Source organism: Odocoileus virginianus, chromosome 16, assembly GCF_023699985.2.
Source record: "Odocoileus virginianus isolate 20LAN1187 ecotype Illinois chromosome 16, Ovbor_1.2, whole genome shotgun sequence".
Taxonomy (NCBI): domain Eukaryota; kingdom Metazoa; phylum Chordata; class Mammalia; order Artiodactyla; family Cervidae; genus Odocoileus; species Odocoileus virginianus.
Genome location: NC_069689.1, coordinates 61245793 through 61259393, shown reverse-complemented (window position 1 = coordinate 61259393; position 13601 = coordinate 61245793). Strand labels below are relative to the sequence as shown.

At 41.2% G+C, this 13601-nt stretch overlaps 1 protein-coding gene across 2 annotated transcripts in view; it reads left to right on the top strand.

Annotated features, from left to right (window-relative positions):
- The window catches only part of ABHD2 (abhydrolase domain containing 2, acylglycerol lipase), a 101772-nt gene that overhangs the window by 57116 nt on the left and 31055 nt on the right, over window positions 1-13601 (top strand). For both annotated transcript variants that reach the window (XM_020909378.2, XM_020909379.2), the window contains exons 4-5: window positions 8898-9073; window positions 11953-12120. In XM_020909378.2, the coding sequence (XP_020765037.1) occupies window positions 8898-9073; window positions 11953-12120 (344 nt within the window). The remainder of the gene's footprint in view (window positions 1-8897; window positions 9074-11952; window positions 12121-13601) is intronic.

The window sequence follows — 13601 nt, the reverse complement described above, 5'->3', positions numbered from 1 at the left end:
ATGGAAAATAACAGGTGTTGGCAAGGATGTGGAGAAATTGGAACCCTTGTATGTTGTTAATGGGAATGTAAAAGTGTTTCAGCTGCCACGGAAAACAGTTTGAAGGTTCCTCAGAAAGTTAAGCATGCAATTACCAGATGACCCAGAAATACCACTCCTTGGTATTTCCCCAAAGAATTAGAAACAGATATTCAGTCAAAAACTGGTACACAAATATTCATATCAGCACTGTTCATGATAGACACAAGGTGGAAATAATCCAAATATGCATCAGTAGATGAATAGATAAGCAAAGTGTGATGTATCCATGCAAGGAAATATTATTCAACCATGAAAAGGAATGATGTACTGACACATACTACAACATGAATTAACCTCAAAAACATAACATAGGTGAAAACTGACAAGAAAAAAAATCAAATATTGTATGATTCCACTTATGTGAAATATCCTGAATATACAAATCTGTAGAGACAGAAAGCAGGTAGATAAGTGGTTGCCAGGGGCAGGGGGAGGGGAGGAAGTAATTGTGTAATGCGTGTAGCATTTCCTTATGGAGTGATGAAATGTTCTGAAACTAGTTAAAGGTGATGATTCCACAATGTTGTGAATGTACTAAATGCCACTAAATTATAGACTTTAAGATGATTAATCGCATGTTGCATGAATTTTACATCAAAAAGATGAAAGTGAAAGTCACTCAGTTGTGTCCAACTCTTTGGGATGCTATGAACTATACAGTCCATGGAATTGTCTAGGCCAGAGTACTGGAGTGGGTAGCCGTTCCCTTCTCCAGAGGATCTTCACAACCCAGGGATTAAACCCAGGTCTTCCACACTAAAGGCAGATTCTTTACCAGCTGAGTCACAAGGGAAGCCCAAGAATACTGGAGTGGATAGCCTATCCCTTCTCCAGCAGATCTTCCCAACCCAGGAATCGAACTGAGGTCTCCTGCATTGCAGGTGGATTCTTTACCAGCTGAGCTACTAGGGAATCCTGGTAAAAGATAGTGGGGGCAAAATGATGGGTTATGTAACATGTGTTAAGTTAAGGTCAGTAAAAATCACTGACCAGGAGTCATAAAAACTCTACTTGATGTCTCCTTTAAAGAAAACAACACAAACTTTATATATATATATATATAATGTTTGCTTTTATAAAGGCAGGTGTGTGTGGAAAAAAACACACTTGAGCAAGTAGATTGCCTGTTTCTGAGCTATGCTGTGTCATCAGTGAAGCAGATAATTCAAAGCAGATACTTCAAAATGATGGGAAAATACTGAGTTGGGACCAGGTTTGGGGAACAGGAACAAAAAGAAAGAGGAGACTTTGGAAGAACTAGAAGAAGCATTGTGGTTTGATGGGGGCTGTGGGGTGTCAGGGGCACTGAAAAAGCTTCCTTTTTAATATTATTTATTTGGTTGTGTCTCTAGTTGTGGTGTGTGGGCTCCAGAGCAGGCAGGCTCAGTAGTTGTGGCACATGGGCTTAGTTGCCCTATGGCATGTGGGATCTTAGTTCCCCAACCAGGGATGGAACCTATGTCCCCTACATTGGAAGGCAAAATCTTAACCACTCGACCACCAGGGAGGTCCCCGAAAAAAAGCTCCTGAAGCAAAGACAAGTCCAGCTAAAAGCCTTGAAAATGATGTTTGTCACTTTTCTGCCGCCCAGCATCCATTCCTCCTCTCCAAGGGCACACACGTTTCCTTTGGGGGATGTTCTTCTCTCACAATGCACATAAGTAGTAATTCAAGGTGCCCGGCCCACCCACCCTGAAATTCCCTGCTTCTAGACATCTCCCTCCTGGGACATTGACTCTTTGCAGGGAGTGATACTGCTGACTGTGTAAAGAGCACATTGCTAGAGCAGCCCCCTGATTTCCTTCCTGAATCCTGTGCTCTTCAAGCCTGCTCCAGCCTCTTGTCCATTTGGGGAGCACCCCAGCATCCCTCCAATATAAGAGGAGTTCAGTTAGTCGGGGCTGGGTTGTTGCTTTAACCAAAGTATCCTGTTTGATACAAACATAAAACGCCAAGAAGTGACTGCTAATGAGCATTTGGTTCACTGGGAAACACTTGCTGTGAGTCATGATGGGGGAATTAATCTCAGACAACATATCCTGAACACCTATTGTGTGCCAAGACTGGAGCCAACTTGGTAGAGAGGTGCTGGAGAGAATCAAAGGGAATAATAGCTAAGTCTAGGTCCCATAGCTATAAAGTGGTTTGATCTATTAAAACATCCAAGGGACCCAAGTCCCATAGGGAAGAATTGGTCACCCACAGATTTAGGGCAAAGATGAGCATTAGTCAGCTTTTTCTCCAACTGTCCTATAAATAGCCCAGCCAACCATCTGTCCTTGCTCATATGAACTCCATCTGCCCAAAGGTGGTGTGTGTGTGTGTGTGTGTGTGTGCGCACCTGTCAGGAGGGATGTGGGTGGGAGGGAGGTCCAAATTTTCCCTTGAGGGCTTTTCCTTTGGGCAATTCTGTTAGTATAGCCAGATTTTGATTATAAGTATGTTCAGAAGATAAAGACATACAGGTCTCTAGATTTTATTGTGGTCTTCCAACTTCTTTCTTAGTAACAGGATTCATTAACCACCGCCCACAGCACGACATGGGACAAAATACCATCTAGATAAGTAAAGAAGTAGAAGACATCACTTCTGCCTTCTGGGAGTCAGGAGTAAAACATGCCCAGATGCTAACTCTTAAGAGTAACTTTTTAGAATGTACACATGAGTGCAAATTAGTATAGTGAAAACTCAGTATTGAAACATGAAGCAAGCTATAAAGTTTTACTATAAGACATAAATACCTGAATTTTTGAATGGGACAAGTCAATGTAAAGATGTCAATCCTTCCCAAAGTAGTATGTGTTTGGTATGTTACCAATTTAAAAATCCTAAATTTTTCATAGAACAAGCTAATCCTATAGTTCATCTGGAAACTAAAATGCCAAAAGTCAGCCAAGAAAATGTTGAGTGAGGTAGGCCTGTACTATCAACTCTCAAAACACTCCATAAAGCTATGCTAATTAAAGGGATACCATATTGTCACAAGAATAGACAAAGAAACTGATAAACCAAAATAGAAAATGCAGAAACAAATCCAAATATTTCTTTGAGAACTTGGTATATATTTAAAATGACAGTCAAAAACAGTAGGGAAAGGACCCTACTGTTAAGGGCCATTTATGGTGTAAGGACAACTAGCTAACTGTCAGGAAAAAAAAATGAATGAAATCTTCATATCATTTTCAAAAATAAGTGGACTTAAAAGAGTAATGCATTTTTAAAAACTATAGGAATAACAGAAAGAAGTATTGGGAATATACTTATAATTGGGTGTTGGAATAGTTTCTTTCAAAACAAAATGCAAAACACAAAGGTTTTAACAGAAAATTAACACATTTAACCACAACACATAAAATTCATATAAGGTGAGATGAAACTGGAGCCCATTATACAGAGTGAAGTAAGCCAGAAAGATAAACACCAATACAGTATACTAACGCATATATATGGAATTTAAAAAGATGGTAACTATAACCCTATATGCAGGACAGAAAAAGAGACACAGATGTATAAAACAGACTTTTGGACTCTATGGGAGAAGGCGAGGGTGGGATGATCTGAGAGAATAGCATTGAAACATGTATATTATTATCAAGTGTGAAACAGATTGCCAGCCCAGGTTGGATGCATGAGACAAGTGCTCAGGGCTGGTGCACTGGGATGACCCAGAGGGATGGGATGGGGAGGGTGGTGGGAGAGGGGTTCAGGATGGGGAACACATGTAAATCCATGGCTGATTCATGTCAAAGTATGGCAAAAACCACTACAATATATTGTAAAGTAATTAGCCTCCAACTAATAAAAATAATTGAAAAAAAATTTATATAAGGTGAAAGACAAAATTAAAATATGCAGTACAGTACATGGTAGTTAAAAGAAAGAAGGAGATGTTTTCAGGTGTTGAGATCCCTGACTAGGCCTTTCCCACTTCCACACTAGCTCTCCTCCCCCAGCCCCTCCATAGAGGGTGAGGCGGTGGGTGGGGATGGTGGTTCTCGGGCCTTACAGCTCTCCTTTCTGCCTCTGGTCATCCCAAACCATGGCTGTGAGAGTCATCTCATGATGACTGCAGGAGGGGCTCAGCACATGCTTGTGAAGTTAATTCACACACACACACACACACACACACAAATAAATGGGATAGTCTGGGAGAAAACTTTTGCAAAATATATATAATGACTTAATGTAGGCATGATAAAAAGGAAAAAAGAAAAGTACAATAGAAAATGGATGAAGGATATGAATAGACAGTTCACAGAAAAGAAATACAAATTGCTAATAAGCATATGAATCAAGGAAATGCAAATTCAAATAAGAAACTTTTGGCCATAGATTGGATCAACCTTAAGAAACACAAATTGAAGTGAAATATCCATTTTTTGCCTATCAAAGTAGCCAAAATAGAAAAGATTGATAACACCAATTGTTGATGAGAGTGAGGAAGACAGGTACTTTCATACACAATTGGTGGGAATGTAAATTTGTCCCTCTTTTTGGGGATGCAGTTTGGTGATACAATAACATTTAAAATGCACATAGCTCTTTTTTTTTTTTTTAATATTTATTTATCTCTGGCTTTCCTGGATCCTAGTTGTGGCTCTCAGGCTTAGTTGCCCTGTGGTTCGGTATCTCCATTGCCCAACCGAGGATCGAACTCAAGGCCACTGCATTGGAAAGTGGATTCTTAGCTGCTGGACCACCAGGGAAGTTCCAGGCTCCAGGTTTTATGTCTCATCCTCTCAGCCCCCTCCATATTTCCCCACATCACTGTGTAGTCAAGACCTGGCTTCTTTATTGCATATGCTGTGCTTAGTCGCTTAGTTGTATCTGACTCTTTGTGACCCCATGGACTGTAGCCTGCCAGGCTTCTCTGTCTATGGAATTCTCCAAGCAAGAATGCTGGAGTGGGTTGCTATTCCCTTCTTCCAGGGATCCTCCTGACCCAGGGATTGAACCTATGTCTCCTGCATTGCAGGTGAATTCTTTACTGCCTGAGCCACCAGGGAAGCCCCTCTTTGTAGCATAGCACCAGGCTTCCAAGGAGGTACAAGAAGAAGCTGCCAGATTCCTGAAGGGTCAGGCCCAGATCTGGGTAGCAGGCCTCCCACCACGTCCTACTAGTCCAGACAAATCACAGGCCTGCCTGGACTCACAGGGTGTACAGACGTTTCTAGCTCCTAATGGGAAGAGTGGCTTTTGGGGACAGGAATAGGTAGAATTATTGGCAGCCGTATTTTTGGATGAAGTACCCCATAGGTAGTTAGAGTAAAACATATTCCTCCATGTATTATTTCAGCAGTGTTTCTTAAATGTTTCCATATTCATACACACTTCAAATGTTCCATTGTTTCGGTCCAAATTTCTTCACTGAGCTAAACCATGTAACTAGGCACCTATTCTGGTTTTTCATTTCTTAATGTTTTCCTTCTGATCTGTGGATTGGTTATGTAAACAAACAAAAACACACAGTAAAGTTCCACTGCAGTAAATGCTATGCAGAAACTCAATTGTGTAAGCCCTTGTGTTGTGTTACCATGAAGTTAATTAAAGACAGTGTTTTATCAGTAGGTGGTAGTGTCATAAAATGATAGATTATGAAACCTCCTCTGTGCACAACTGACTCTACACTGAAGGTTCCAGATGACCCTGAGGCAGTCACTTATTCTCATACACAAACACGCATGCACATACTCACACCCGACTTGAGAATTTCATCCCAACCCAGTCTGAGAACAGTGCTAAGTAGCCTGGAAAGAGATCAGCAGCCAAACCAATCATGCCACAGCAAAGTTCACATTATTATGATGCATATGATATTTTAATCATATCTTTGTCTTTTCAGAGGGCTTCCCTTGTGGCTCAGCTGGTAAAGAATCCACCTGCAGTGCAGGAGACCCTGGTTTGATTCATGGGTTAGGAAGATTCCCCTGGAGAAGGGAAAGGCTACTCACTGCAGTATTCTGGCCTAGAGAATTCCATGGACTGTATAGTCCATGGGGTTGCAAAGAGCCGGACACAACTGAGCGACTTTCACTTTTCACACCAGTGGGTCTGTACTCTTCATCCTCAAGTCCTCCCTACGTGTTTAGTGTGTCTAGTTCCACGAGGACAGACACAAGGGAGACTGAGTCTGGCTCCTGCGGGTGGCAGGGAGGAGTGTTCTTGAAAAGAGTGTATTTTAAGGAAGCCTCAGGAGTGCCGGAGTGGAGTTAGGTTGTGGGTGCTTTGCCAGGGGACACAGAGAAGGGGCAGCTCCCCCAACAATCTGATTGGAAGTGACTCTTGAGAGGCAGGTAGTAGCTGGGCAGGAGAAACATTGGATGTAAAAAGAGAGAAGGAGGGACTTCCAATGCAGGAAACGCAGATTCAATCCCTGGTCAGGGAACTAAGATCCCACACACCACAGGGCTACTAAGCCCGCCTGCCACAACTACTACAAAAACCACAACTAGAGAGAAGCCCAAACACCGCGACAAAGAGCCTGCCAGGGGCAACTGAGACCCAACGCAGCAAAAATAAATACATATAATTTTTTAAATGAATAATTATTTAAAAGAAAGAGAGGAGAGAGCATTCCAGGCAGAAGAAACAGCCTAAGCAAAGGTAGCTGGGATAAAAATAGCTCCTGGATGGGGCTGGGCAGGTGGTTCAGGTTTTTTGGAGCTTAGGCAGAAAGGGTAGGCAGGCACTAGAGTGTGGTGGGCCTCCTAAGCCAAGCTACTGGGACTCAAGCAATGGAGGACTGTGGCCAGGTTTATACGTTAGTTATCTCTCCACTGGTCAGGGGATGCCAGAGTCAGCGGGAACAAGACTAGTGGCTAAGAGGCCACTTGAGGGGGGCAGATGCCAAGATTCAGAGGTGCTGACAGGACCTTGAATCTGGAGCATGGCCTCTCAGGGTCATCACATGTGTCATGATTATACCGGAAATCTGTGACTGGCCAAATGGAAATTTTATTCTTTTGTCATCTTCTCTAAGATTACATTGTATTCCAAACAGGATCAGAAAATAAGTAGATGAAATTTAACCCATTCTTCTGACATTTTTAACCTCAGAACATTTCCATTTTTAATTTACGTTATAAACAAAATTTTCTCCCAACTTTTCCTCCAGGAGCGATTGGAAGTTTAGTTTCTTGGACCACTCCCCTACCCCTATGCACAATTTATTGTCCAATTTAGTAGTCTGACGGTCATCCTCATCATTTTTCAACAAGGTTTTTGTTGTTTAGTTGCTTAGCCGTCGTGTCTGACTATTTAGCAACCCCCATGAACTGTAGCCTGCCAGTCTCCTCTGTCCACGGGATTTCCCAGGCAAGAATACTGGAATGGGTTGCCATTTCCTACTTCAGGGGATCTTCCCAATCCAGGGATTGAACCCAGGTCTCCTGCATTGCAGGTGGATGCTTTACCACCGAGTCGCCTGGGAAGCCCCTAAGTAGTCTGAAACCCTCCATAAATTCTGTTATCTAAATCTTGTCTAGTATTCAGCTGTTCAACTGACATTATTTTTATAGGCTTGCTTTCTGTTGCTGTCATAATCCACTCATCTCATAAATGCTTTTGCCTGCTTTCCAAAGGCCATGGTCTCTGCACTGAGATTTGCACCTGTGGTGTGACATTGGCAAGTGATTTCATGTCCTTAGGTTTTAAAATACTCTTCCTTGTCCTCCCTGCCCCCACAGAAGAAGCATGTCTGGGAACTGGCTTGCTTAAGGTGATAACTTCCCTTCTCTTTAACCTTGTGATGAATTAACAGAGTTAATGAATTACCAGGAAAAAATAAGAGCAAATCTGGTTTAAGGAGAGGATCTAGGATCATCTGGTCTGATAGAAAAGATAGTCTCGAATCAGCAAACAAACACATTAAGGTAAATTCTTAACAAAGTGTTCACCACTGTGATACGCTACAGAGATGAAGGGTTGACGTCAGTACCAAATCCTGCTTGACCATCAAGCTGGGGCTCAAAGCCAAAGAAGAGAAACAGCAGTTTCAGGAGATGGGATCATCTGGCAAACTGTGATTGTGAACTGTAATCATTTCTTAATTGTAACTTGGAGCACCTTGTTTTTCCCAGTAATTAACTAGTTTGTGATTTTTGCACTTCCTTCTGACGACCAGAGTCACTGTGTTTTCACGAAGGACAGTTGTTAGGGTGGTGTCGTGCCTTGCTTGTGCTAACAAGACTTTATCCTTCATTAATCCAACAAATATTTACATTGCTCTGCCCTTACAGCACATTCTCCGGAGCATACAATGCTGCCCCCCCAACACACACAGACACGCACAAGGCACTCGACAGACTCTCAGGAGCTTTTCAGCCCTTCCCAGTTTAACAAAGGCAGCAGGTTTGTGTTCATGGGGTCACCCCTGCAGCTGTGGCTGCCTTATTAGAGGAAGGCAAAGAAGTGAGCATTTAGTGTGCGTAGGCGCCTGCTAGCTATTTTATATACGTTAGCTCATTTGATAATGAGGCTAACCCTGTCAAGTAGCATGTGTTCAAAATGTACTAGTTGCTTTCTTTCTGTTCTACATTATGGAAATAACCCATGTTGAATTAATTAACACCTTCAATTTGAAATCCTGTCTATATAAGCATGTCCTGGTTGATTTCTAAAGCTCATCTGATGCATCGGTGGGGAAAGGAGTAAATCATGGCCTGGATGTAAGGTTGAAAAAAATATCCTATTTGTGCTTAGTGGACGGAATTTGTCAGGGGAAAATAAAAAGGTTGAAAAGCTTTTGTTCCAAGAGTTTTTTAGAGCGTAATTCCAAGAGTGTGGGAAAATTGACCTCTCCTCTCCTTCTTTCTCAGATATATCCCACCATTGATCTGGGGGAAAAGTGGACACATCCAAACAGCCTTGTATGGGAAGATGGGAAGGGTGAGGTCGCCACACCCGTATGGGCACCGGAAGTTCATCACCATGTCTGATGGAGCCACTTCGACCTTTGACCTCTTCGAGCCCTTGGCTGAGCACTGTGTGGGAGGTGAGCTAGTTCAGGTTGTGGGATTGGGCCAGCACTCAGGGAGTGAGCATTAATCCCTGAGGGAGCTCGGTATAAATGCTCAAACCACTGACTGTCACCATCGCATCCAGGGGGGCCCACAGGACATCAGCTGAGGTGCATCACTTAGCTACCACCTGCAAGGACTGGCTCCAGCATGTGCTGGCCGAGTGCCTTGTAGGGCTCTGCAGAGAGCATTGTTGAATACGGTTTTTTACTCCTCTTGTGAAATAGAAAGGTTTGTGTAAGAACCTGGAGCCCAGTATCAGATCTCTGGTTTGATGACGGCAACAGAAGCTGGACTAGTCTAAGTGTTTCATATATACTATCATCTCATTTAATCTTCGCAACCACCCTGAAAAATCAGTGCCTTATTATCCCTACTTTACTGATGAGGAAACCAAAGCTTATAGATGCAGTGTAGCTAGTCTTCTTTGTTGGACAACAGGAGGTAACAAAGGCTCTCAGGTACCCTCTGCTTAGGTTTTCAGGGGTCTGGGACACCTATTTCTCAGAAACCACAGTTTCTATTGCTGATAAAACTCTCATTGTTCTGTCCAGAATGCACAATAAACAGGCATTAAAAAGCTTCACAATGAGGACTTTTGAGGAAGTGGAGTTAGATGGCAGCATCCTCTGAATGTTGTTTCTACCAGAAGAGAACATGTATTTTGATTTCTATAGTATTCAAAGTCACCTGTTTTTTTTTTTTTTTAATAGGAGCTCAGTAAATATTTAGGGGTGAATTCCAGTAAGTATATTATTATAGCTCTCAGTTATTTAAAGCACTTAGAACTGCTGAGTAGCTAGTGACAACGTAGCTTATGTTCCCTCTGTCAGGAATGCTTGTCCCAGACTTTCACATGACTTAGCTCTGAGCGCCAGTGTCACCTCCTCATAGGGATGGTCCCCTGATCCTTCCCAGGAAATCCATCACACCTTCCTGCTCAGGTTCTTCATAGTACCTGCCACTCTCTAAACTTATTTGTGTGGTTGTTTATTATCTGTCTGCTAGAATGTTGGAATCCTCCAGAGTCCAATAAACAGTCACAGAAGGAATGAATAAATGAATAAGTTGGGAGTTCACAGTGTGTTTATAGTCTTGTAGCTGATCTTTCAAATATTTACCTCTCTACCAAACCCAGTTAAATATTTTTTTTCCCTTGCATCTAATGCTCTTCTTCTCCTATTGAAGCACAAAATTTAACCAGTCTACTCTTCTAGGGTGGAGGTGGAAAGTTGAAAAAGACAAATCTTTCATTCTTTTTTTTTTCCAACTTGTCTCTGTCTTTCTATCACCCCTATGCCCAGAAAGAATTGATGAAGATAGTTCTGGAAAGCAGTATTTGCATCCAAGAAATACTTTAAGGAAAGAAGCCCTTTTTTCTCCTTTTTTTGATTTTTTTCTGACAACAAAAGGAATAAATACTCACTTTAAAAAATGTACATAAAAAAATGTAAATAACATAGAAACTTTTTTTTTAAAAAGAGAAAATAATCATCAATAATCCTACACCCTGCATACCACTGTTAACATTTTGTTCCATTTACCTTCAGTTCTGTGTAAAATAGAACTGAAAAATTTCAATTACTACACATTATAAGTATATTCCCATATCATTAAAAGTCTAAAATGTCCTTAACAAAAGTTTAATGATTGCTTAATAGTCTACTATGTGGTCATGACATAATTTAATCATTCAATTTTTGAACATTTAACTTGCTTATAATTTTGTTATTCTTAAGTAATTCTTTGATAAGCATACTTATTCATAAAATTTAAGGCAGGATTCCAAAAATTGGAATTTCAAGGTTTATTAAAAATTTTAATGTTCTTCATACAGTATTGCATAACAATTTAAAAATTATTTGTCTCAACTTTTAGATGAAAAATTTATGATTAATTTAATAACCTAAATACCACTTTTCTTTTAAAGAAAAATGCATTCATATTTTCAAGTAGGTAGTTCATACTCATGGTAGAAAATTCAAAAGTTACTAAAGGACATACAGTAAAAGTGTAAGTTTCTCTCCCACCCTTACACCCCAGTGGTACCAACTGTTAGGACTCATGTATATGATTCCAGAGCTAGTGGATGCATTTATAAATATAGATGTCTTCCCCCACCCAAAAATGATAACATATCATAGCCTTTTTTTGCATCTTGCTCTTTTCCACTTAATACCTATTGGAGAGCTTACCTTAGGAGTGTACATAAAGATGTCTCATTATTTTTAAGGACTGCATAATATTTCTTCATTTGGATATGCAAAAACTTATTTAACCAGACCCCTGTTTCTGGACATGTACATTATGTTCAGATTTTTGCCATTACTGCAGATGTATTGCTTTGTGTATGTACCATATATTTGTAGAATTAATACCTGAAAGTAAAATTGCTGGATCAAAGAAGTCTGTGCAACACAGCTTTTTTATTTTTCTGTTCATTGATTCATTCATACAGAATTTCATGTAGAAATTCAGAGTGATGCTCAGAAATTTGTATGGCAGTTTGACAGAGTAGTTTTATATCTGTTGAATCTAGTAAAAAAAATTGAGATTTGTATTTCTTCATTTTATTTTTCTAGTAATTAATTTTTACTGTATTTTATTTTTCAAAAGCATCTGCCCATATGGATTGGAACTTTTTAAAAACTGACCCTTCACCATAAATAATTTGAGAAGCACTGACATAGACAGTTCCAGCTAGAAGGGAAAGTTACTCTGTCTCAGAAAGTAGAGTGAAAAGATAAATGTTAAATTCTCTCCTACTGTTTTCTAAGCCAGTGAAGTATAATTGTGTCCATTTACCACGTCAGTATTTATTGGCTATCTCAGAATCTCCTTCTCCACCCTACAGATGACATCACCATGGTCATCTGCCCTGGAATTGCCAATCACAGCGAGAAGCAGTACATCCGCACCTTTGTCGACTATGCCCAGAAAAATGGCTATCGGTGCGCTGTGCTGAACCACCTGGGCGCCTTACCCAACATTGAACTGACCTCGCCACGCATGTTCACCTACGGTAAGCTGGGGCCACGGCCAAGCGGAGTCCCCCGCAACCTTTTTTTTTTTCCTGTTCCCACTGCAATTGTGCTGCCACGTCTGCGTCTGCCTTACTTTTCTGAGTTTAGAGTTTGTGCCCATGTGCACCAGCTGGTGAGGCACACAGTTGTAACAGCAGGGCATTTAGGAAGCTCTGCCTCCCAGCAGCAGCTCGGTGGGGCCCTGGAGCCACCCTCCTCTCGTGCCATCTCAGGGGAGGGTCTTGCACAGCGCCCCCTGCTGGTAAGGTAATGCCCTTCACTCATTCCTCAGGATCGTGACTGGCAGGCAAGCGTTGTGGTGAGGCTGGTGGATGCCAGGGGGAAGGGAATCTGGTACCTTAACAACCCAGTGGCTTTCAGGCTGCTTGAGGACAGAAATTGAATCTCATATTTAGACACATGCTTCTTGACTTTAGTTGAAGTCCTGTATTAGGTAAGGCTCTGTTCTGGACTGCTCATTCTTGAATCTTATTTAACTCTCCCTTCAGATTAACTGTGAACACTCATAAATAATAAACACTTAACATATGTGTCTGTATATATGTACCAACCTGTGGGGTGTTCATAAGTAAATCAATTATAATGTGTTTTCATGGGAAACAAATGAAAATTATATCTATAATCTCACCATAACTTTCTATTTCTTCATCCTCCCATTCTTTGATCTATGTGTACAGTTTTTGAGTGCAGTCATAGTGTATATCTACGGTGACTTAATTTAAATAATTTTATATTCACTAACATAAAGATGCATAGTCATTTAATCTTTTTAAGGAGCCACCTTGCTGTGATTACCCTGTTATAGTTTATTTAACCATTCCTCTTTGTAGTCATTTAGGTTATTTAAAGTTTTTCAGCATTTTAAATAATGAGGCTATGAATATTTTTACATAGAATCTTTTTCTTCTCTTTAATGACTTCTTGGGAGTAAATTTCCAGGAGTAGAATTTTTAGAGTCAGCATTTCTTATGCATGTTTATACATATTGTCAGATTGTCCTCCAGCAAGGTTGTTCCAGTTTATTCTGCCCTTGGTGGCATGTAAGGGCAGGTAGGGAAGCGTGAGCGGGTTCACCTGCTCTGTGCCTGGCTGGGGGGCTCCCCATCCCACTCCTCCTCGGTATGCACTCCCACCTAAAGACACCCATTTTACAGACTCTCTTCTGTACAACAGTTTGTTTAGTGGCTTGAAGATATAGGTGAAACCCCAGATTTACACATAAGACAGGAACATGGGACCCTGATGCTGGGAAAGATTGAGGGCAGGAGCAGAAGAGGGGGTGACAGAGGATGAGATGGCTGCATCACTGACTCAAGGAACATGAGCAAACTCCAGGAGATAGCGAAGGACAGGGAAACCTGCAGTGCTGTAGATCATGGGGACACGACTTAGCAACTGAACAACAGGCACATGGGGAATAGTGAGTAAGTGGGAGACAGGTTTGGGTCCAAAAGACAGA